The sequence below is a fragment of the Agelaius phoeniceus genome, chromosome 13, assembly GCF_051311805.1.
Source record: "Agelaius phoeniceus isolate bAgePho1 chromosome 13, bAgePho1.hap1, whole genome shotgun sequence".
Taxonomy (NCBI): domain Eukaryota; kingdom Metazoa; phylum Chordata; class Aves; order Passeriformes; family Icteridae; genus Agelaius; species Agelaius phoeniceus.
Genome location: NC_135277.1, coordinates 8588262 through 8613861, shown reverse-complemented (window position 1 = coordinate 8613861; position 25600 = coordinate 8588262). Strand labels below are relative to the sequence as shown.

Here is a 25600-nt window from a genome sequence, read left to right as displayed (position 1 = left end):
GTACTAATGCCTCCAGGTAATGGAAAGGACAGTGATCTGAATCCAAGCAAGGAAACATTTTCTGCTACTGGTGCAGTCAACTGGCAGTTGTTTTGTGCTGCTACTGTGGAACTTGAAGGATATAATTCCACTGCAACCAAATCAAAATCTGTCCATCTGCATTCAGTTTCCCTTCACATTCCTCCACCAGCTTCATATCTTAAGAAAACAATAGAATTGGACCAGCCATGGCTTTAAAGACTCCAGAGCCCCAATAAATATCAATTTTCAAGGTGAGTGAGGGATGTTTCATGTGGGCTGCATAGACCTGTCTCTCTGAAGACTTTCCCCATATACATGAAGTAAATCAGAGAGGGACAATAATCTACCAGGCAGCAAGTCAGATACAGATAAACATCCAGGAGCTGATTTTGATACCACTGTGCCAGCTGGAAGCTGGAATTGCATTAATAATGTCAGAGGCACTCCCTCTGATTTACAGTAATTGAGAAAAATGAGGAGGTGTTTCTGGGTTCCTACCAGAAGCCACACAGAATTAATAAAAGTTAGAAAAGATAAATATTTCAGCCATGGAATGGGGCTTGCATTGTAAATAGATGTTCAAATATAACTGCAATACACACTGACAACAATTTAAAAAAAAATAAATCTGTTATTTCCCTGAGGATAAGGATAATAGAAAAAATTTGCTCATGATGAGAAGTGATATAAAACCAAGAGAATCAACTCAAATGTAAATGCATCATTTATCAATTATACCTTAATTAACCAATTCAAATGTAAAGGATAAAAATCTTATTCATTTTTCCATTTACTTGACTATGCAAGGAGCTTCCTACAGTCTCAAAAGATGACTTGTGCCCCCAGACTCATTATTTTGAAACAGAGAGGCACACAGGGAAGCCTAAGGGGAAATCAAGAGGAATTTAGGCTGGTGTTTGGGATGACAAACAGCAAAAGCCAACAAGCCAGAAGCAGAGGACCCAAATTCCCAATTTCATTAACCAATTCGTAGCAGGAACTTTGCACATCGCCAGCATCTGCTGTGCCAATGACACCATCAGGCTGAGCATCTTCTGCCAGCTGGTCCAGTTACCTTGACAGCTTGATTACTGCCTTCATTGTCATTTTTTAAATAAAAGTGCAAATTCTAACCCAGCACAAGGAATGAACTGAGTGTTTGCTTCTTGACCAAAAGGGCCTGAGCATGACAATGCTCCATGCAGCTGCAGTGTTTGGGGCAAGACATATGGGCTCTTTGTTCCAAACAAATACAACCCTCCAAACTAGCTGTATATAGAATATGTAAATCAAGCTCCCCTTTCCCCCTTCCCTAAAATGCTCAGTAAAAAAACAGCTTGGAAGAGGCAAAACCCAAGGGACAGGGATGTCCCAGGTCAGAGCTTTTTGCTCTCCACATCTGGGCTTGAGGAATGCAGGAGAATGCTCGCTTCCACCTCCCTCAGCCACAGCTATTAGACCTGAGGTTTCTTTTGCTATTTCTTTGTGGCAGTTTGTTGGGTTTGTGTTTGGTTTAGGGATGTGTGGCAGAGTCTGAGGCATTGCTGAGGGTACTTTCACCTGCTCAGAAATTTTAGTCTTTGACACTCCAGCTGCCCTTGACTGGGTAAATTGGCACACCAGAAAACTGCTTTTCTCCTCAGTTTTTTCACTCTTTCTTTGACTCTTTTTATACAAAGAGTGAAAAGCTGATCAATTTAAACCTATTTAAAAAAGCATTACAAACCATACCCTTTTTCCCCATGGCAAGAAAACTTACCTGTGCTTACTGAAGAGACTACAAACAGAAAAAACCCCAAACTTCCAGCCAGACACTTGGAGGTAGGTAGAGCCATTTTTCAGGATCTTCAATTCTCTCTATGGATAACTGTGAAAAAAGAATATCAAGAAAATGTCACTTTTTTTTTTTTTCCTCAGCTTATTCACTGCACCAAAAAAAAAAAAAAAAAAAAAAAAAAGATAAAGAAAGAAGAAGAAATTAAATCCAGTTTTATGCCAGACCACATCCAGTCCCGTTCAGCTCAATGGCTGAAAACACCTTTGCACTGATTCAGGACCAGCCTGAACAGAGCAAGGAGCCATGGGCAGCTCCTCACCCTTTGTTTGGTTTAGGATCAACCCACTCGGGAATCCAAATAGACACTCAGAGAGCAGCCACCAGCTGTAACCAAAAACGCCTCAGGAATGTGGCATCAACACATCCAGTGTCAGGCCTCTCTAGGGCTGCATATTCACGTGTGCTAGAAAGTAATGAAACACAACAGAGGAGGCGTTTGCAGAGTGACAAATTTTCGTGGAGTAACCTTTCAGTGGCACCTCTCTCCCCCCGAAATACCCACACATTTTTAGCAGTGGTGTTCTGTGTAACCCCCAGATAAACTGTACTCACACTTCCAACCTGAAGCATGCAGTTTCTTAGATTTCAGATCTAAGAAAATATTGTCTGTTTAGTGTGCCAGCTCAGAATTTTCTTGCAAAAACCAAAAGCTGCTTGTGAAACCAGTCTACCTAATGTTGTTTTTGTTTCTTCCGTAGCCAACCCCCAGCAAAAACAAACAAGCAGTGTCATGAAAGTCAAAGTTAGAATTAATGTGATTCTCTCTGGTCTCCAGTGATTGATTCTGCAGCTCTGCCCCGGGCTCATGACAATTTATTGACATGTGTATTCACAGGGAGGCAAGGACACCCACTTCTGTATTCATAAGGCACTGTTTAAAATTCACATGTAGTCCTTGGAGTCTTTAGGTTTTATCATATAAGCCAGTGTCTGGGGAATATCAAAGACATTTTTTTGTAGCTGTCATGTCACATCCCACTGCTGAAACTGGATAAATGTATGCATCACACAGTTTAGTTCAACACAAAAAAAAAAAACCCACTGAAAAACAATTCCAGGGTACCCCAATTCCTTTAGGGCAAAACCAAATGCTATTTTTCATGTCACATGTTAAACAACAACAAAAGCAACAACAAAAACACAAGAAAAAGGATGAAAGAAGCCAGGATTTATTATGGAGCAAATTTTGTAGTGTATATGTAAAACACATCTGTGCTGTTCATAAAAGGTGCCACAGCTCAAAGTACAATGACAGGTTCAAAACACATGTAATCCAATGATTGCAGTAAAAATAGCACCAGGACCAGATTTTACAGGAAATATTTTGCCAGGGAAATGTTTGTTTGCTTTGGTGTAGTGTATTTGACAGCCCTGAGCTCTGAAACAGCATAGTCCCAGGGCTTGGTAGAGTCTATCAGGTGCTGAAATGCTGTTAGAGAGCAGTGGAAGAGAGGAATGCACTTAGCAGTGCTATAACTTTGAATGATGCACATTATCAGAGAGCAGCGCCGTCACCATGGAATTTGTGCCAGAGCCAGGCTGCACGTGTCTGACATTTTAACAGCATTCACCACCAGCTTTGGATAAGCCAGAGCTCTTTCAAAGAAACATTATTAGAGGTACACCCAAAGTACAGCAGTCACCATTAAAATGCCAGGATTTGTTAGTGATTATTGCACAGCCTGATCTGCAGACCCAGTCATTAGGCTCTGCTGGAATGATTGAGGAAGAACTAAACAAGAGGCAATACCACAGGATGGTCATTGCAGAGGAGCAGCATTTCTCACAGTGTGCACACAACTATGTGTTAGTGCTCCAGAAAGCCAGATTCCAGCCAGTGAGGTTTTGGTCATAAAATATACTCAGATGATATAAGGTTTCACAGGAATAAAAAGAAGGGACTGTTTTTCTGACAGTGGCATACATTTGCTCACCTATTGCTCTGTAGGTAGCAAAGAAATGTTTTTGTTCTGGCCCATTAAAACCTCAAAGGAGCTTTTTTGAAACCTTACCTATGATACAGACCTGTAGCAAACTAGTAGGAAACTACATCAAGAAATTTCTCAGCCTTTGCTCTCTTTAGAGTCAGGAACTGCACAGTACTCACCATCAGGTTGTGGAAAATGGCTTCTGATTTTATATCCCTTGTTGCTCACCAGGGACTGCTTCTCTGATTGCATCCATCTTCATCAGCAGAGCTCAAAACAAGCAATCAGACACTGGGAAGACATGTCATTTTCAGAGGCATCAGCTGTGTGCCCGGGCTCTGATGTTTTCACAGTGTCTGATCTGCCCCAGTCCAAAGAATATCCTGCTTATTTTGTGACTGAGGCAGGGTGTTTGATTCCGAGTTCATTGCAGTGTTAGTATTAACTGGCACTTGCCTTGGAAAGGCTGGGAGCCAAGAGGGCCAAGAGGATCTGACTCCTCTGATTCAGCTCTGACTAACACCAGGCTGGAAAAACGCTGCTCGGAGGATAATCTCAGGAATTTTCCTTCCAAACCTCTCCATTCAGCATCTTTCCCAAATACTGGCTCCAAGCAGTGGCGTGTCTGGTTTGATTGTTCAGTATGAGAGGAGGAAGAGATAGTGACTGCCCTGGTCCCTGTGGTGCAGGAGCAGGCTCAGGAGCAGTTATCTCCTGCCAGGCAGCGCTTCCCTGGCTCAGCAATGGGAGCCCAGGGGATACAGCCACGCATCCTTGAGCAGGCTCCAGCTCTGATGTAACCACCAGTGTCAACAAATCTCCCTGCAGACTGGGGCTCTCACAGCACAAGGGCCATGCAAGTGGCTGCCTAAGCCTCACATCTCCAGCCTTCCTCAAATACCATCTGGGACTTCTCTCTTGGGCGAGAAAAGCTTTTATATCTAGCCATTAAAAGCTGCCTGGCAATGGCAAGTGGGACTCATATCCTTGGATCTGGCAAGGCAGACTCTCTGAAATGATTCCCAGCTGCTGAACCTTTCCAAAAAGTGAACAATAGCAGCAGACAATGCTAAAAGTAGATGCAGGAAACCATCAGTCCTCAGCTGGCTGCTACCAGGTGTCAGCAGCGATGCTGTACTAGAAAGCACACTGCAGAGAGGAATCCCTTCACCCACCCTACCCACGGCTTTAATGCTGGAGGCAACACACTGAGGACCATTCTGAGAACAAAACAGTGAAGAAATGCTCTGAGGAAGCTGGATCCTCGCAGGATGGTGAGGTCACACAGACACCCTGAATCTGCAGGGTCAGAGCAGAGCTTTGGGTCATTCAGAAACATACACCATGACTCGCCCCCTTGCACAACTCTGGACCAACCACCCAAACCTGGCAACAAAACTTTTTAAAGTTACCCCCAATACTGGGTGTTTAGAAGTGCTTTTTAAGACTGACCTGACACTCTTTGGAGGATGCACCTTCAGCATCTGCTGGAGGCTGCTCCTCTCATTTTGTCAAGCAGGGCATAATGGGATCATTCAAAACCATTAAAAGATGAGGCAAGGACTGGAAAAAAGCAGCAGCTACCTGATGTCTCCTGAAAAAGATGTCAAACAGGGGCAGCAAACCATGTGGCTCCTGTTGCTGCTACTGCCCAGTGAAAGAGACCACCAACCTGCATGGGGGCAAAGCAGGGATCCAGCACCATCCCTAGAGGACAGGGAATGCTCACAGGGAAAAAAAGCCTTTTACATGATGGGGAGTGAGCTCCCAGCAGACACTAAAGTGGCCCAGGGGCCCCTCTGCAAGGGAGATGCTCTCAGAGACCCTGAGGGGTCAGTGCCAGGGCCGTGGTGCACCAAGCCCAGACCCTCCCACAGCCACCCCTGATGCTGAGGCTGCAGCAGTTTCTGGTCTGAAGCCTTGCTGCATCTTTCCTCATGCATATGCAGGGAGGCCAACATCGATTTGGAAGCTGATCCTGAGAGAGGGAGGAGCTGTTGAATTAACGCCTCTGCTCCCTTCTTGCTGACACTGCATGGCAGCAGGTCCCCTCGCCCTGCTTGTGGAATTTTGCATTTTAGCCCCGGCTGGGAAGATGGATTTGAGGTGCACATTTGCTTTTCTGACCTGAGAACATGCCAGCCCTTGCTACAGTGACATACAGAGGGGATTTTCACACACCCAGCCGCAGGCACAGCCAAAGCCTTCAGAAAATAAACACACGAATTTCTGGGGATTGCTAATGGAAATGCTGTTCAGTCCCAGAGCATGGCAGAGCATAGCTGCCTCTGCTCCACATCTTTTTCTTCTGCTTGCCACCCACACATCAGCTGCTCGTTTTTACTAGCAAGAGGAGGAGGATTAAACTCAGGAACAGACTTTAATTCTCAATGAATCAATACTGGAGTCAAAAGCAACATTCTGACTGTTTTCCCAGTGAACCCTTGGTTTCTTATAAATTTATCTAATAACTTTCCCAACAAGAAGGTTCTGCTCACATATTCTGTATAAACATCACTGCAAATTCCTTGGTTCCTAATGTCCATAAAAATAGATTCTGAATGAGAAGCAGGAGTTAGAGGAAATTTTTACAATGAATAAATTAAAGAAAAAGAAGGTGTTTGCTAATTTGTTGTAATATTGGCAAACTATTTTGAGACAGAAATAAAAGGGGAAAAGTAGGGGTTTTAAAGCTATACTTTTTTGAAGAATTTACTCTTTTTTTTTTTTTAAGGCTTACTGACTTTGAAGAGGAAAGGAAGCAATTTTTGGCTCTGTTTAAATAAAATCATTTGCAATTCCCATCACTCCACCCATCTGAGGCTGACTCTCAGTTTCACATGCTTTCGAAGTGCTCAGCATTTCACTGAATTAAACCCTCCTCCACCACATGAAGTTTTCAAAGCACCAAAGCAGAGGGAAGCTGAGCCCCACTTGCTGAGGCTCAGGGTGCACTGACTCTGCTGTGCCTGCTGCCAGCCAAGCTCGTGCTTCCAGGGGATGCCAGGAATGCAGAAATGCTCTGGGGGTGACCAGAATGGCCACACACCCCGACTGAACGGGATGTGCTGGACACACCTGGATTAGCTGTGAGCCCACAGGACACACACAGTCCCTGTGGGCTCCAGCACAGTGTTTGGATATCCTCAGGAAATCCCAGGAGGAACGGGGCAGCTTCCTTCCAGCACAACACCCATGCAGCACTTACCCCACAGCTTCATTCCCACAGGCTCCTGGTGTGTGCCAAGCTAGCAGCAGCCTCTGAACACATCCCCTTGCATGTCCCTGCAGGCAGTCCCTGGAGGAACAGTACCCTCTGCAGAGCGCCCCTGCTCAGAGGGCTTTCTCCCTCCCAAGGCAAGGAAAGTGAGTGCTGTGGCTGAAGAGGATCACAGCATCCTGAATCCTCTTCAAACTGCTGCTTTTAACTACCCAAATAACTGCATCAGGATGTAAATATTTTTCTTTTTGCTTTTGTGGTACTTCACTGTTTGCATCTGGCTCGCCACGACTCCACGCCTTCCTCTCCAGGACATTTGCCATTTGCTCTCCTTCTGGAGCAGGAGGAGGAATAGAGATTTTTCAGAGGTTTAGGCACATTCCTCTCCTTCCTTCACCAGGCTCTTCCTTTGCCAATTGTTTAGTCTCAGCCTGGGGTTAGAGCTCTGCAAAGTTTTATTGGGATCCAGGGTCTGGACATGTCACAGATTATCAAATAAATCTCCCAGAAGCTAAAAGCTTGCTCTGTGAGTGCTTGTTCCAGTGCTGGGCTTATGCTTACCAGCCAAAAACATCTTGCTTTTTTCCCCCTGTGCAGCATCAGAAATCACAACAATTAGGTATTAATCGGAGTTCCAAAGGACTTCAGGGATCTCCCCAGAGGGTCAGTTCCAGCTGCTCAGGCTATTGTACCATTCTCTTTCCCATGATGTCCCTTGCATCATGATTTATCTTACCTTTAATGGGCAGCATCACTGATTTCTCCACACTTTCTGCCAAGCCAGGACCCCTTCCCCAGCCAAACCCAACTCTCACCTCTCCCACCTGGTGTGGGGATGGGTTTCCTTTTCTGCCTGTAAACCTTCTGGGTGTCCTCTCAGCCCACATCCCAGAACCATGGGTGTGATGGAGGCAAGTGTCCCATCCAAGGCATTCAGTCCCCACTCAGGGGCACAAGTCAGCTGGCCAGCACATGGATGCCAGAGCAATCACTCACCAGGGAGCAGAAGTCTGGCCAACAAAACACTAACCTTTCCCTGTAGCAGCTTGTTTGGCCATTTCTGAGAATGCCAGAGACACAACAGGACATCAGTTACACAACCTTCACCTACCTGTTTGAGCAGCCCTTGTTATTCAATGGCAGGGGTGATCTGAAATCACCTGTCCCACCTCTGTTGTCACCAGGCAGCATCATGTTCAAACCCAAGTGACTCTTTCATCATTTCAGGGTCACTTTGTGCCTAGCTGCAGGCAGGGAGGCCATCAGTATTTTTCTCACTTTGCATATAAATCTCTTATTTTTGTCTTTACGTCAGACAGCTGCAGCATAAACATAAAGCAAAGAGAATTAACCAATAATAGTGACAATATTTCAGTCCTCAATGGGAGCCAAAAGTCAACACCAGCATTGCCTGAAAGGAACACAAAACTTTACTCTGAGCAGCACATACTTTATCCTGGGTTTTGTTCCTGTAGGTCCTTAATTAAGTGTTCACATCAGTTAGACAAACATCATTTGAGTAGTCATTAGCTTCAGACAGAAACACATTTGTAACTCCTCGTTGTGCTCTGAGCTCAGTTTGATTAGAAGACTTTGTCACAAGATCACTGCACACTGACCAAGCAGAGGTTGCTGAGTTCACCTAAGATGCCACAGCAGATGGACATCTTTTTTAAAAAGCAGACATTAATGGGTAAAAGCAGGAATGAAGGGAGAATCCCCTACCTTTGCTTAAGTTCATGTTTCCCTGGAATTGCTAAATTTCCACGCCAAATTTCATTTGTAGTCCCACAGTTACCACAGAGCAACGCTTGCCTTTAAAACTTACCTTTGGTACCAAATCACAGACATGTTGAAACACTTCTCCCAGGGAAGGGCAGCCCACAGACTGCTCCTGTTCTTCTCTGTAAGGCACTGCTTGAAAAATAAAGCTCTACCACAGAGGGTAAGGTGAGAATATATTTATTGGTTATAAAATATACAAGTGAACACCATCGGTTTGGTACAATCTGGTAAGAACAGCAGGTTTTGGTGGTGGTGCTGGGCTCTGCCTGGCTGGTGCTCCCCAGCAGTGCCCCAGGGCACCCCAGCCTTTGCAGAGATGTGCTCCAAGCAGGTCTGAGAAAAAGAACATTTTAGTGGCTCAACAGTATTATCAGGACCCTGATATTCTTACAGCTTCAAGGGAACATAATGCTGAAGAGAAGCAGCTTTCTGATAACCAGCATGATTAAAGACTTCAATCCAGGATGGTTTGGCTTGTCCTTTATAGCCAAGCCTGGCAAAACTCCCTGAAAAACAGACACAAGGAGAGGAGTGACCCTCTGGGTGTGGCAGCTCACTTACCAGCAGCAGAGCTTGGGCTCCCTCCACACAACATGGACCTTTCTTAGCTCTTCTTCTACTTCTTGAATTAAAATTACAGAAAATACAGGAGAAAGTGGAAGGAAGTGGGAATGAGCCTCAGTGAAATTGTAAACTTGCTGCCTCTTGGATCTGCTGGTATTTCAACAAGCTAAGCCAGGTACCCAGATGTCTGTTAGCAAAAATATTGTTTTACTCTTTATTTTTAAATAAAACTGGTACTTCTACTTATCTGACTACCTGAAAATGGTTAGACACTTTGAATCCTTCTTTTATTAGTTTACATCTGTTTCATCCTGTTATGCCTTAACTATCCCTCATGTCAACTCTGCTCTGGTCCTCTGCTGTCCCAAAGTACAAAGGCATTATGTATTCTTCCATTTTAATAATAATCTCTTGTGTTTACATTATGTTTTTCATTGCAAAGACTCCCAAGGCTATTTGCAGCTGGCTGGATTGAGACCATTCCTGTAAACACTCCTAATTTAAATAAAGTTTTGCAAAACCAGGAAACAAGACCCTAAATCCTGATCCCGCTGGGGTCAAGAGGATTGGGGGTTTTTTTTTTGCATTATCCTTGGCAGAAGCAATGTGTGCTTGGGAGAAATGCTCCAGCCTGCCCTGAAATGCAGCCCCCCCAGCACAGAGCAGTCCTGGAGCTGTGAAGTCAAAATAGTCCAAATACCTGAAACAGCAGGAGGAAGCTCGTGGAGCAGAACATGATTCCCCAGACTGGAAACCAGGGCAGGCACACGGGTGAGCACCCTTGCCCTTAGGAAAGGCAAAGCAGGGGCAGCTTGAGATCAGCCAGCAGCAGCTCAGTCCCACTGCCAGCACCAGCAAGGCACCAACAGGGCAGGGACAGCACAAAACCCCAGCCAGAGTGTCCCCAGACCCTGCCTGAACCAAGCTCCCAAAACAGCCAAGAGGATGGCACAGGTGGTTCAGGGAACAATGTTTGGCAAAACAAACAAACAAAAAAAAAAGATTCCTTTTTAATAAAAAAATTCCTTTCAAAAGTATTCAGGGCTTTGATGAAAGAATGAAACAATAAAGTTTCAGGGCAAAAACAAAAAAGAAAACATCAAATTTTTGCTTTTCAAAGGATGAAAGAAGAAGCAGCTTCTCACGAATCAAACATGCACCAAAATGCAATCACTGCCTCTGCTGTAAAGACTGTGTTGTCCTCCACTGGAATGGTCATAGCAATGAGCTTTGAAATTTCAACCAGAAATTGATATGAATTTCAGTAAAGCAGTGGGGGAAACATCCCCAGGCCCCTGCAACCAGCTGTCCCACCTCCGTCCCAAAAAATAAGAAGCTGGAAATACAGTCAATTTTCCATCTGATCTCTGAAATCTGCATCAAGTTAGGTTGCTGTTTTCTTTATTTCCTTAGCACTCACATTATTCATCCAAACCTGGACTCAATAGCCTCTAGTTTTCAGCAGGAAACCCAGCATGGACTTTCTGGACTAATGAAACCAATGGATTTCTTGCAGCAATACAAGGTAAAACTATAATAAGGACTCTCCCAAACGGTTGATTTCACCATCCTTCTATCCAAAACAATAAATAGTTCTTATTTCACTGCAGACTGCTTTCTTTTTCATCAGGTTCTCAGGTTATGATTGTTTTTCCTCACAAAGAACTGGAACTTTCAAGATGGAATCTTTATTAGATGATTCTCTCTTTTTTTTGTTAGCAAACCAAGCTCCCTTTAGGATGAAAAATTTGCAGCATGCAACATCTCACTGGCAAAATGGAGTCAAAATCCTGAAATAACTCTCCTCTTTCTCACCATCCCTAAGCCAAGAGGTTTTCACTGGGTTTCACTGGCATATTGTGGTGGGAATATATTGATAAGCACTGTATAACTGCATGTACATTTTTGGATGGGATACAACCAGTAATTCTTCTGGGCTTTCCAACCTAATTAAAAGCCAAAGAAACATGATAGAATAAATACATTTACCTCCCTTGATAATAGGCTTTGCTAAAGCTAACCTGACAAAAACTGACATTTCAGACATGCCCAGCAGGTCTCTGATATTTCTAGAGCACACAAGGATAAGTGATCTGAAAAGAAGAGCAGTAATTACTGCATGATTGCAAAATATTCCTTCATTAAGGATCTTCAAGACCTTTAAGCTCCAATACTGAAAAGTATGTAGGAGCATGCTTGACTTTAAGAACACCTAAATCCCCTTAATTTCAATCCCTTGTAAACTCTCCATTTAAATAGTCCTAGATTAAACCTGTGCTTCACATGGAAAGCCCAAATGACTGTGAGTGCATCCCTGACTTATGGGAGTGCTGAGACTCTGAAACCATCTACATCCTGGCCCTGATTCTCAAGCAATCTTCAATCTTTGGTGCTCACAGATGTCCTTTCAGTCCCCAGTGAGTTGTTCCTGCAGGGAATTGCAGGCACAAGTGGTCACATTTAGCTAAATGCCTCACTGCAAAATCTTACCAGGAAAACAACCTGAATATACAGACATTGCATGGATCTGTGTCCCTTCATGCACATCTGAGACATGCACACACTCATGTGCAGAAATGCAGATGTAATAACTCAGCAGTGTGCTAATCTTTGGCCATGAACTACTCAGAAATGCCTTGGACTGAAAGTCTGTTTTCTGGCTACTTGACCTGCTCCTGCCAGCAGCCAAGGATATATCTATCCATCTCTGTTGTTCCATGTTTATGTGGCAGCACAGAAAACCACAAGGAATGTGGGACAGACACAAACAGAGCTGGTCCAGGCCATTGCCAGGACCCACACAAGGCAGGAGAGCCAGCAGGCAGGCAGCACTAGTCACTGGCTCCCCCAGGAAAAGTGCCACTGGAAAATCTGGCACACCTATGGTTTTCATCTGTCACAGGAGACAAAAACAATCAGTAAGAATAAACAGAAATGGACTTGTTTCCAAAATGGAAAACTGAATCACTGGCTGCCAGGAAGTGGGAGGGCATGGGGATGGGTGCAAGTGTCATTGCAAGGATCTTATCTCTCCATGCTGGAAAATGACTGGCTTATTCAGAAGAAATTGCCAGTTTTCTAGAAAAACTGTTTCTGTCTGCTCTAATCTGTACAATCCTGGGGGAGAAATGCTGCTCCTCTTATCTGGGTGATGCTTGGGATTTGTGCATTTTAATTTGTGTCAGATTTCTTCAGAGCACAGGTTTGGTTATGAAATGACATCATTTTCCTTTCTTTGTCTATCAGCCACAGGTTGCTACACGAAGTGGAGTCTCAGCAGTTTTCTTACCTCTCTTTCATGGATGTTTGAACATTTGCAGTTACTGCAAGGGCATTTCTGGTAACTGTGCCAAAGTGCTGCCTACCATGACTGCTCCTGAACATTCATCCAGCACCACGAGGAATATCCCAGTGCTGGTGAGCAGGAGCACTGTGCCATTTACCTGCAATGAGAAAAGCAGAGGTTGGGCATATGGAGGCAGGCTGAGGAGCCTTAGACTATGATCCTGCTCCTCCATAAGGGAGTTACAAGCAAGGAAAATATCTACATCTTAAAAACACCTATAATTTTAAATGTATCCCATACAGAAAAGTGTGGATAAATAAGTATGGATAAATAAAAAAGTATGGATAAATATATATATAAATACCTATAATTTTAAATGTATTATTGGTACAGATGAAGTGACATCATTCATTGTTGGCCAGTGGAAGGAGGAAGCAAAACCCCTTCTCAAAGGGGTACAAAACCATGGGCAATGAGGTCATCAGCATCTTCTGTGGATTAGTAAGACACATATAGGAAGCCAAGAATCCTGAGAGTAAAATGCTTAGTTCAGCCTTAATACAGTTTCCTTTCATGTGGGGAAAATTACTGTCACTGGGCAAAGCAGATTTGCCCATGGAGCAAGGGAGAGGTGCTGAGACAGCAGAGAGGGGAATAGAAATTACACATGCATTTTTTTGTTGTTTTCCCTGAAAATGTAAATATCCAAACCAAACTATTCCTTCTTGGAAGGCCTGTCCCAGTGCCTCGAAACTGTAGCAGAAACAGCTCTTGCTCTTCCCCTACAGCAAGAACTCCTTCCCCAGGTTACACATCTCAAGATGTGCCATGGTATTTACTTTTAGACAGCCAGGTGCTCTCTGAGCAGCCTGGCACTGGTGTGTCCTCCCACCATCTTGGGGACAGCCCATGCTGAGAGAACAGAACCTCCACCAAGGAGAGCAGCAGCACAGCAAGGTCAGGCTGTCAGAACACTGAGCCCAGGATACACAGGACTGCAGTGCACACAATTTTCCAAAGCCTGCAAGCACCAGGAAGTTCACATCCCATCAATCTGAAACATGCATATCTCCAGGGAATATAAGGCCAGGCTAAATGTGGGAGCCAAGTGTTAAAAGTGACTTCAGCAAGATGTCAGAGGATGCTGAATGCAATATGGGGTCAAGGGTAAGGGAAACATGAATGTCCAGGCCATGGGTGGGCAAAGGGGAGTGACAAAGAGCAAACACAGACAAAATCTTTTGCCTGTCCTGGCTGTCTGACCATCCTAAGCATGGGAAGTGTGTGAAAGTCTGGATGCAAGCACAGCAGAGAGCAACCACCCCAGCAAACAGACCCACAGGTGAGCCACTGCAAGGGGCAGCTGTGATCTGCCCTGTCCTGTCCCATCTGCACCCTGCAGAGCCCCCAAGGAGCCAGCACACAGCCCTGTGGGCAGGGCACACCACAGCCAGCTCACTCAGCCTTTGGGGAGCTTGGATCAGAAATTTAAAACATCTCTGACTTTTGCATTTCATTCAGCAAAACAAGAACAAAAGGTGTCCTCCTTCATTTTCCAAATGTTCTGTGCCTTTCAAGATTTAGGGTAAGAATCCCCCTTTAGGCATCACCCTTTACCATTTGCCTGTACCAGCCTTTACCTCAGCTAGGACTACATGTGTTGAAATTAAAACTTCCTTAGAAAAACAACACTTTGCATCAAAGCCTCAGAAAAGACAAAGAAGCTTTGAGGATTCCACACCTGTGCCACGAGTGCTGCACACACAGGTGTCTGTGCTTCACCATGGGGAGGATGCTGCCTCCACTAACACCTGCTTGCTAGTGGCTTGGAATACATTTTTGACTGGCAAGAAACCTTGGCTGCTCATATTCCTTAAGGATGCTGTACCAGCTTTGCTTGGCATTTGTTAGCATTAATTATGATTCAGTAGCACGCAAGCGTGTAAGCCTTGGCAGTGTCCTTGCAAGAATTATTTCAGTCACCCTTCTCTGTCTAGACACATATAAGGCATGTGCAGGAAAAATCTGACAGTTCCAAACCTCTTTAGTAGTGAAATATAGTTATTTTTATCTTTTAGTGCAATGCCAGCAGAGATAATCAGAAAAACAAACTTGTTTTTTCCCCCACATCCTTTGTAAACAATGGCTTCTAGTTTGCTTTTTCCTCCCCTTCCTCTACATTAGAGCAGTGGTGTCAATTCTTCTTCCTAGGTGATAAAAGGCCTTTTTTTTTTTCCCTAAGAGCTCAAATCCTCATCTGAATAGAATACAACTCCCAGTGACTTTAATTGAGTTAATTGTAAGGGAGAACAATGTACTTGCTCTTCCAAGGGAACTTCCCATTTCCTTCTGCCAAGGCTCAGCAAGATTCTGCAGCAACTTTCCTTGGAGATAAAGCTTCCCCTATTTAACCACTACTTCAAATTCAGTAAAACACAAAACACCTTAATGAATGCAGATGTAAAGTGGGTTTGTATGTCTGCCCTGCCAAGAGACTGGATCTGGATCCTTATGAGGATCTCAACTGAGGGTGTGCTGCTGATAGCAACCTGCAATTACACCAGAGACAACCTTAGGAACTGCCTTGCTAACTGGTTTTCATCAGCAAAACCACACTGGCTATCAATGCCCAGATATACATGATCCCTCAAGTGAGAATCCTTTGCTCAAATTGTGATCCTGATTCACATTTGTATTCATTATCAGTATTTATAAAAGGGTTGTTGCAATTTGAAGGATCCTCTGATAAACACTCTGGCTTGAAGTTGAGCATGGATTTCACACATTTTGCCTGGCTATAAAATCAAGTGCAGATCTGTACAAGCCTGAGATAGTTCTGCAGGATTTAGAGTGGGGTGAATTTACAGCAAATGAGCAGAAAAGCTGCCTCTAGTTTTTCAGTTATTCCTGGTAATCAGAATTACTCGCTGGTTTGAAACACAGCAGCAATGTCTTCGGAATTCAAAGCTCATCTAAAATAAGCCCTCCCAAGAGTCCTTTCTGGTTTAAAAGAAAGAAAAATGAGGGGAAGAGGTGCCATGAACGTGCACCCAGGTGGTCACCATGCCCCCAGGCCTGGTGACATCGCACCAGAGGAGCAGCAGCTGTGCTGAGGCTGTTGTGCAGGGGGACACAGGTTTGCCTTGAGTGACCAGCACCAGCTCAGCCCAAACTGTGCATGACAGAAGCTCCAAGGCAGCCAGGGCTTCTGGCCTTTGCAGTTCATTTTTATTTCTAACTGTTCCAAGTATGTGTTCAATCCTGTCCATTCTGCAATTCAGGCTGAGGAAATTATATAAACAGCTCAGTTCAGCTCCAGGATCAAAAAGATACACGAGCTTTGCAAGGATTCTTCCTTCTATCTCTTTTAAAACTAAATATTTGTTTCTATCTGTCTGGAAGACAGACTGAGTAAGCTTGGTTCCTTTCCAAGGATCCAGCATGTGGGGTTAAAAAAAGAAGGGGAAACATCCCACTCATTATGAAATAGTCTAAAAAACAACAACAGGAAAAGAAAAAAGCCAATCCCATAACTTCTGGACTCTGAAAGGCTAAAAAAATAACTGCTGAACTAAAGAGAGAAGCAAAGTGCTGATACTGCCAGAATCCAGTCAGGTTAGACCCATCAGTCTGCATGTGCCAGCTCCAGATGGCTGCTGGCAGCTCATGGCTCCCCCCCACACGTGTGACCACTTTTCCTGCTATTTAGTAGTAAACAACATGTTTACAGAATTTCAGCAACTTTTTTTTTTTTTTTTTTAAAAAAAAAGGAGATTTAATTACCAAATTGGTGTTTCACAATTCCTGTGATGAGAGAGACCTGGCCATCATCAAGGAGCCTGGTTAGCAGGGAAGGCATTCCGGGATTCGATTGCTCATGTGTTATGGCTGAATGAATAAATATATCCCATCTTATTTTCAAATCTGGCATTTGTGGATTGATCCCTGAAGTAGCTACTTAGTCAGGTGAAGCATCATGGGACTCATGGTTAAACCACAAAACACTTTTTTCCTGCCTAACTATTTTAGCTGACTGAGAAACACAGTTTCGTAATATGTTTTTTTAACCAAAGGTGTCCTCAAGTCTCACAAAGACACTGCAAAAATTTCAGGAGTCTTCATGCCTCCAAAAGAAGAGATGTGCTTCAGTGCTCTCCCTTTTTCACAAAACCTGATTTTTTAGATTGGGATTATTTCAGAAATCTCTTTTTGTGGGCATAGGAGGAGGTTGAAGCTTCACAAACTGTCTCAGTGTTGGTCACGAGAGGGGTGTTTCTCATGGCCCTCTGGGGTACAATGGGTTTAAACAAATATTTACCCCATGCTGCAATCTAAGCAGCAGGGATGCACAAGGAGCCCAGTCCAGCCTAGAAATCAGCCCCTTTGCTGAGCAGCACTGCCAATCTCAGCTTGGGTACAGACACAGACCCAGGTACCCCAGCCTGGAAACCCCTTTTGGCTTGAAATCACGGAGGAGAGCATGCAAGGCAGACAGACCTGAATTTCACCTGTGAGAAGGAGAAAGGAGGTGCTGGGGTAAGCACAAAAGCCCTGAGGGTTTGCTGCCCAGCCAGGGCACAGCAGGGCTCACCCCTGTTGGGTGGAAGAGCCACTCAGCAGCTCCATGTGCTGGGCACTGGGCACTGTCCCTGTCCCTCGCTGGGACACCTGGAAACAGCTTCCCTGGGATGGCAGAGGGTGACACACAGCCAGTCTCCTCTGCTGGCAAGAAGGGCAGGCAGGGGCAAAGGGAAAAAATGCACTTAAGGGCTTGAGTACAGAGAGATGGTCAGCAGCCAAGAGTACAGACTTCAGGGGAAAACAAAGAAATGGCCTCTGAGGTTCTCTTTCTGCTCTAAAAAAAACACAACAAATCCTCAAAGCCAAAGAAAATCAGATTTTTTTGCTTTGTCTGGAAACAACGGCTGCTTATTACAGAGGTCTGATCCAGGGACCCCGGCTGACCTCTGAGAACTTTGAGTCAGGTGCCAGGATGGCTTAAAACCAGGGCTTTTCTCTTGCTTGCCCTGTAAGGCTGAGGTACAAGCAGTCACATACCCACTGTGTCTCACTGCTGCAGGAGAGGGAACCAGCATCCAGCAGACATTTCTCCTGGGGCACAGATTCAGGAATTAGAAAAGTAATCTCCAACTTGAACCAGAGCCACAGTCTAAAGAGACCTGCTTCCTCCACTTTACAGTGAAGTTTATTATTATGGTTTCCATTTTCTCCCTGGCTGTTTCTTCAATGTCAGTTTAGAATAACTAAGGATAAAGTTAAATCATCTTTTAACTCCTGTTTCCCCAAATTTCAGCTTACACATTTACAATAAAATTGCCCCTATGTCCTTCCTTCATCCTGTGGTTCCTAGTTCCACCCTCTTTCAGATAAAAAAAAAAGGCTCCAAACTAGAAACCTTTGGTACAAGCCTCAGGAGCCAAAGCTGCAGATACAGAACAATTCTTTTATTGATAGAAAGGAGCTCCCACAAAAGACCCCAACACCCATTCCTGTCTGAGAGAGGCACTTGTGCTGTGCAAAGCAGAAAGCCACATGAAAAGAAAAACTAAACACCAAGATAATTTGGTTTTTTGGGTTTTTTTCTCCTTTCTCCCCTCTTAAGTGGCTCAGCATGTAACACCAAGATGCCTGAACCATGGCTTGCTTTCCTTGTGTCACCAAAACCTTCCAGGATTTAAATGTACTTTTTGAACTACCTACATTCCTGGTAAAAATGGAAAATATAAGTTTGGCTTAGAGAAAGGAAGCACCACCTTCATCATCTGCCTCTCTGCATTCTACAAAGCTCAGAATTTTTCCAGAGGATTCCCTGAAGTGACCACCACCCATTTCTGCCTGCAGAGCAATAAATGAGGGGAAACCAGTTCATTGTGGTGAAATCAGGGGTCTGCATGCCTGGACCTTTACTCTGATTTACACATGGACAGCAATAAAGGAAAGCTATTTTGGCCTTTTTCTGTTTTTTTCATCAAAACAAAACAAAGCTATCTACAGGATGGGAGAGGGGACAGGCTGTTCTAAAATAATAAATCAAAGCTACACAAAGACCCATCAGCTTAAGCCAGATACTGCCCTCTAGATTTTAACCAGCTCCAGCTGTGTCATAACACAGCACAGCTCAAAAACAGATATATTTTCAGATGATCTGGCCTCTGACTAGAGGAAATGAAAGAAATGCACCAGAGCCATATTCATTGAATATTTCTAGGATGGATTCCCAGGACATTTGGCTGTTTCATAAGGGTGATTTGCATTGCATTAGCACATTTCATCCCCTGGAGCCACCGTCACAAAAAGAGCTTGTCACTCCCCCAGATGCTGGGAACCAGCTTTGGTGCTGTGCTACAGGGGCTGCCACCCCCTGAGGAATGAGAAGGGCATTAGAAAAGGAAACTAGAGGGTGAAAGATTTTTAAAAAATGAAAAAAACCACAGCTGTGAGCATCCTGAGCTGCCAGGTCATTTGGGAATAGGAGTGCTACAGTCCAGGGTGCACATGAGCAGGTTGAATGAAGCAATGAAATCAATCACACCAGCATTGAAAAGATCAAATGAAAAGCACCTACTTTGGAGTTTGTGGAGGAAGAGATGGAAATAAATACTGTCCCACCACAAAAGGCTTGGGAAGAGCTGTGAGAAGCGAAGGTTTTAGAACTTATCCTCTATGCAAACATTGGAAAGATTAAGGGGGTTATTTTCTCTTTAAATTAGTGGCATTTAACAGTTTCCTATTTAGTTCTGCACTTCAGTTCTGTTTCTTCAGCTTGCACAAAACCCACAGCAAACCCTCCAAAATACCTGGGTGTGTGTCTGAGCTGGGCTGCAGCTGCTCCAGGAGAAGCAGAGATGTCAGCACAGCTGTGGGAGGGTTCCTGTGGCTCTGCCCTGCAGCTGGGGGGGATCCTGTGCCCCAGCCACTGCCAAAACTGGGGGAGAGATGCAGCCTCAGGAGAGGAGCAGCAATCAGGCATGGGTTGGCTGGGGCATGGAGGCCAAAGCAAAACAGATGCATGTGTACCTTCCTCTGCAAGAAATGGGAACACTGAATTCATGGGACACCCCAAACTACAAACTCAAAGTAATTTCAGAGCTCTGCCTGAAGGCTGGGGGAACATACATAGTTTAGATGCTTTTGTGCTTAAAAACCAGCACAAAAGGAGACAGACTTGAAATACAAGGGATAGAAGTCAGACTTGATAAATAAAATGCCAGTTGGAGCATTTTATTTATCACACAGGCCACTTTTTGGTCTTCTACTTTCATTCTTGCAAGAAAAACAAATTAAAATATTTTTAGGTAGAAAGTCTAACTTTCCAGTTTAAATAAAAGTCATACTAACATGTATAGAAAACTAACTTAAGCTATTTAAGGTATTTGCACCCCAAAACTAAGTAATTGTGTTCACAACCTTTTCAAGTGAACAGGTTAATTTCATTTTATAGATAAGGAACATTTTTCTTTTTTTTTTTTTTATTCATGTTACTAATCAGGCCAACATTTTTTATGTCTTTACCAAAAAATTTGGAGTTTGAAGGAGGAATCCTTAATATAAGTCACAAAAAGTCAGTGTTTAGTGGGTCCCAACTGTTTCAAACATTACTTTCAAAATTTTTGAGGATCTGCTGACACCAATCTATATAAAACCTGGCATTTCTGCCCCTCTGTTACTGTCATTCAACAATCCCCACAGTGCACTTCGTGCATTTTTACCATTGTGTTTATCCTGCCTGTTTTCTTTTGGAAATGGTTGGATGAAACAAACCCAAGAAGTCTTTGGGTTTTTTTTCCACCAAGATATTGGCATTTGCAGTTCTGGCTCTTTCAGGTAAAGCAAAAACACCAGACAAAGTTTTAAAGCAGTTCTGTTTTGGCAATGAGCAGCCTTCCTGGGTTAAGCAAAAGCATAAAAAGGACAAGGGAAAGGCAAAAAAGCAGGCGAGAGGTTTCCTGTTCTGTAACATGTGGCAGATAGAGATCTGCACGTACACACATCCATACCTCATTTACAGCCCTCAGAACACTCCTCCAGTCCAACCCTGAGCTCTCAGAAGCAAAGACACCAGAGAAATGTGATCAGAAATGTGCTCAAGCAGCAAAGGAGGAGAGACGCCCTGAGTGGGGGGATGTAAAGCGAGTCACGTAACTGGGAGATGAGATTTGGCTGGAATAAAGATACACAAAGGGCAAGTCTGGGGCTCTGGCTGCCTGGGAGAGGATGAATAACACTTGTTCAGTATGGTGAGCAGCACACAATATTGGCCATGTCAGGTGCAGTGTGAGTCCTGGGCAAATGGGCATCACCCAGTGCTGGGGTTTCTGGTTATCCTGGAGGTCACTCCTGGCTGTATTTTAGTAAAGGGGACCTCTAAGCTGATGATTGTTTTTCTAGAAAACAGCCCTAGCATGTTTATTGACGTGGTGTGTCACACAGCTGATGAACATGGAAGGGCACAGGCCAAATCCTGACCTCACTGATGAAAATCTGGGGTAAACTAACGAGGGAATGCCATAGAGTACAACTGAAAATTACATCTTTTTTTCCTTGGGCTTGAAAAAACAAGAGAGTTCCATCCAGTGAGTCAGTCTCCCCCAACTGTTATTACTCCTATTTAAAAACAACCCCTCTGACATTTTGGTCAACATCTACGTGAGCTGAACTTTCAAAGGGAGCGAGAGAACTGGGAATTTCAAACTTTCCTGTTCATAATATGGGAACCAAAGAGAAATCCCCACATGCTGCTTTGCTAAGTCTCTTACAGACTGAAGTTTAAACTTCAAAGGACCATAAAAAGCACACAGCCCCTATTTAGCCTCCAAACCCATCCCAAGAATAAATCACAGGAGGTCAGTGCTCCTTGCTCTCACTCAGGATACAGCTGGTTTTTCTCTCACAGAAATTCTCCCAACAACTTGCCCAGCACTTGGCTGCATCTCCTCTGGCACAAAACCTGCTTTCAGGACAGTCACCTCATCTTCAGCCAGCAGCTCTGGTGAGGAAGGAGGAGTGAGAGCTGCCCACACATCTCCCTGGTGCTGGGAGGAGCAGAGGAAGGGCTGCAAGGGACCTGCCCATGGCTCTGCCCCTTTCTCCCTGCTCCAGCTGCTTTCCTTGCACCCCCATTCCCCACCAGCTCCCTGCAGCTGGCACTCACTCCTCTTTTCTTAGATTTTGGCTTTTTTTAAAGTTTTCTGCCTTCAGCTCAAGCCCAGTAAACGCACCCAACCCCCACAAATGACAAATATGGCTATTGGGTGAACATCCAGCCAATTTTCCCAGGGCCTTGTTACTGAGGATAGCCTCTTCTGGAGGACTGCTTTTTGCAGGGATTGTAACAATTCAGGTGTGTGTTTAGCTCACTAGAGTCAGGTGTGTTGGGATTTAAATGCCTCTCCCAAATACTGCTATTTAGGAAATGCCATTAAAAATTCAAAAGCATAGACCATATCTTAATACAAATTAATTTTTTTTTATCCACATCTCCTTAGGCAAAAAAAGGAATGATTTTTGGTTTTGTGAAGCTCAACAAATTACAGGAGGGATCCTGCCCTGAGGTACAGATCTGCTGATCCTCATGAAACCAAGGTCTGACTCAGACAGCTTTTGGCTTGCAGACAAATGTATTCAAGCAAAAATAAGAACTTCCTGCATTTAAGCACAGTACATCATTTTATCATCTCTGTTCCCACCCTACACGTTTCATGGAGGAATCCCATGCCAGTTCAGTTCCTATCTCCTTGATGTCTTCCCAAGCTCTCTATCACAGACTGTTGTGTATTTTGCATTTTCCTGCTGCTGTGCCTTGGATGCACATCGGGTCAGGAGATGCTCCCTCAAGACCCCCAAGCCCCACTCCCTGGGCCAGGAGAAGGGTGAAAGCAGGGAAAACCCCTCAGGTTTCATATGCCAAGCTGCAAAGTGAGAAGCAGCCTGGTTTGCCACAGCCCCTGGGGCTGTCTGATGCCCAGATTGCTCTAATTCCTACTGTAATGTGATCATCTCAGGAAGGATGTGTCTCCTCAGAATCACCTTGTTAATCCCTTGTTAATTCAGAGGACAGAGACCAGCAAGGGAGCAGGAGAGGAGGGAAAACTTCAGGGCTTTAGGATCCCTTGGACATGGCAATGGCAGCACAGGCTTCACCCAACTGCACTGAGTGGTGCAATCTGCAGCCTGGTGTTCTGGCAAGTGCTCTAGCTTCTTTCCAATTATAAAAACAAATGTATATAAATCTTGTGGCTTTCATCCTTGGGTTGATCTGTGGGTAGTTTAAGGGATTTAAATAGACAGGAGGGAATTCAAATAGATCTGCTGACTTCTGTGTTGTGTGGATGATTAACTCTGAATCACAGATGTTATCAGGAGGGGCAGGTTATGAAACCCAAGTAGCACTTTACTTTATTATTATTGGAAGTAGTGGTGGTGTTCCTTGTATTGCATCCAGATCTAGGGGATGGAGGGGTCAGAACTCGTGCATGTACAAGAACAATAAAGCATTCACAGCTTTAAACTGTGAGCTCCACTTTGAAACACTAATTATGCCTTCCTGAGCATTTATCAATCTGGGAAGCAAGAGGAAAAGCTAATCTGAGCAAGAAACAATTTAGGAAATATCTCTAAACTGGGCAAGACTGCAACAAGCACATTCTAGCCTTGTCTTGTTATCTTTGTTTTTCTCCAGACCTTATCACCGCTAAGGAATTTAATCACAAAAATGACAAGTAGCTGAAGGTATGAATCAGACTGGCACTGAATAATCAGCTATAGGAAAAGATCTACCAACACAACCTTGGCAAATACAAATGTAAGGAGTCCCCCAGAGCCTGAGTGCAGATTTGGGCTGTGGAAGTTTCCCTGCACTGAAATCTCCATTCTGGATGGGTTGCAGCCTCCTGGAGGCTTTGTGTCACCCAAGGTCTAAAAGGTCCAGGATTTTTAAAGAAAAGCTTAGACACAAGCTCATCCTGGGCTCTTAAATTTTCAGACAATTAAGATTGTTCACTGGTGAGCTTGTTAACAAGCCCCTGCACAGGTTTTTAGCCCATGAAATAGAGGAGTTGAGCAGTGAACCTGTGCCCATCCCTGCACAAATACTGCAGCAGGAGAAAGGCTGAACACATGCCTGGGCACTCACATGGGCATCTGCCCTTTTGTTTGCTGTTGACACAAAATTTGGCCCTCCCCTCCCTGATTTTTTTAATGAGTCTCTCCTAAGGATCCAACTGCTTCATCAAGGCACCAAAGAGCACTGTGCACCTCACTGTACACCTGCAGGCACATTTCCCTGAATTCTCCCTGCTGAACCACAGCAGAGAGCCCTAACAAGGAGCACCCTTCCCTCTGAGCCTCAGCAGCCCACGTGTGAAGGTATTTCCCTGTTCTCATTAAAAGCAAGGAATGCTTCATCTAACTGCCACTGCTTTGAGGCTGCCCCAACAACATGACTTATTACACTATACTTCAGATATGTGCTTTGAGGAGATATAATTCTTATCTTTAGATGTGCTGATAGCACAAGGAAGCCTGGCTGACTTACTGAAACAGCCCTGTGCCTTTGATAATAGTATTTGCCTTTGCTTAGAAAATTTGCACAGGCACAATGCCTGGGTCATTAAATTGAAGGATTAAATTTCTGACTTTGATTACTGTATGAAATGCCAGTCTTTGTACTGCTCTCCAGCACCCAAAAGAAGGCACTTACTCACAACCAATTATTGTTTTCCATCCTCTCCTCCAGGCTTACCAGCCTCTCTTCCATCTTGTAACAAGCCTGATGTTCTCTATGGACCTTTGTGCTTCAGGATAATAATTTTGAGGAAAGCCCTTAGTAAGTCTTACAGATAATTCAGATAATTCTCAATCTTCTGTGAAGCAGAAAAAAATACCAACACCCCCCTCCCACCAATAAAACCTACCTCAGAAACCTCACAGCCAACACTGCACCCCAAAATTAAAAAAAAAAAAAAATAGAAAGCAAACCAAATCAACCACCCAAACAAAAGGAAAGGAAAAATACAAACTTGGAGAGGGTGAAGTCATGGAAACCACTCCAACAAAAAGACAAAACCCTTGGAGATCTGAGGGTGCATAAAGGTTTTGCAGACACTTTTTCTGCCCTGAAAGAAACCCTCAGCAGATCTGGACTGATTCTGGAGCACACTTAATTGCTAGGCATTAAAATTCCAGCCTGTGCCCTCCTGCTCACTTGCCAAAACACTCAGAGTTCCTTGCCCTGCACATCCCTTTTCCAGAAACATCAATGCCCATCCTCCTGCTCATCCTCACACGGAAACTCCCAGGCATGAGACAGACAGCTCTTATCTGTAGCTTCATCAGGCATTTCTGCTGAGCCTGCAATGTTCCCCAGCAGCCTGGAAACACAACCTGCAGGTCTCCACCACAGCTTTGTGTTTGCCCATCAGTCAGTGAGAGACACAGATTCCCTGAGAGACACAAACCAGTCCCTCTCTCCCTGGGAATAACGCTGGCAGGCATGGAGCAGCCTCTTTGCAGCACCTGGAGACACTGGAATTCTTGTTTGATGGAGGCAAGGAAAGTGCAGGATTACTCTGAAGTTGGTTTGAATCACTCTAAAGTTGGTTTGCATCAGTGGGAGGAAGGCACAAGTACTGCAGGAGGGAGGGAGGGAGGGAAGGAATTTTGGAAGGAAGGAAGGAAGGAAGGAATTTTGGAAGGAATTTTGGAAGGAAGGAATTTTGGAAGGAAGGAATTTTGGAAGGAAGGAAGGAAAGGAATTTTGGAAGGAAGGAATTTTGGAAGGAAGGAAGGAATTTTGGAAGGAAGGAATTTTGGAAGGAAGGAAGGAAAGGAATTTTGGAAGGAAGGAATTTTGGAAGGAATTTTGGAAGGAAGGAATTTTGGAAGGAATTTTGGAAGGAATTAGGAAGGAAGGAAGGAAGGAAGGAAGGAAGGAAGGAAGG

General features: G+C 44.3%; 2 protein-coding genes across 6 annotated transcripts in view; both read right to left on the bottom strand.

Moving 5' to 3' along the window:
• The window catches only part of LOC129126338 (cell migration-inducing and hyaluronan-binding protein), a 101649-nt gene that overhangs the window by 48522 nt on the left and 27527 nt on the right, over positions 1-25600 (bottom strand). For both annotated transcript variants that reach the window (XM_077185376.1, XM_077185377.1), the window contains exon 2: positions 1781-1888. In XM_077185376.1, coding sequence (XP_077041491.1) covers positions 1781-1856 — 76 coding nt within the window. In that variant the 5' untranslated portion in view covers positions 1857-1888. The remainder of the gene's footprint in view (positions 1-1780; positions 1889-25600) is intronic.
• The window catches only part of LOC143695147 (cell migration-inducing and hyaluronan-binding protein-like), a 44004-nt gene continuing 27356 nt past the window's right edge, over positions 8953-25600 (bottom strand). For 3 of the 4 annotated variants that reach the window (XM_077185381.1, XM_077185378.1, XM_077185380.1), the window contains 2 exons: positions 12645-12798; positions 8953-9297 (listed from right to left, as the gene is read on the bottom strand). The gene's annotated coding sequence lies outside the window, so the exon portion shown is untranslated. Of the gene's footprint in view, positions 9298-10055; positions 10142-12644; positions 12799-25600 lie in introns of all 4 variants that reach the window. The other variant, XM_077185379.1, reaches the window with a different exon arrangement.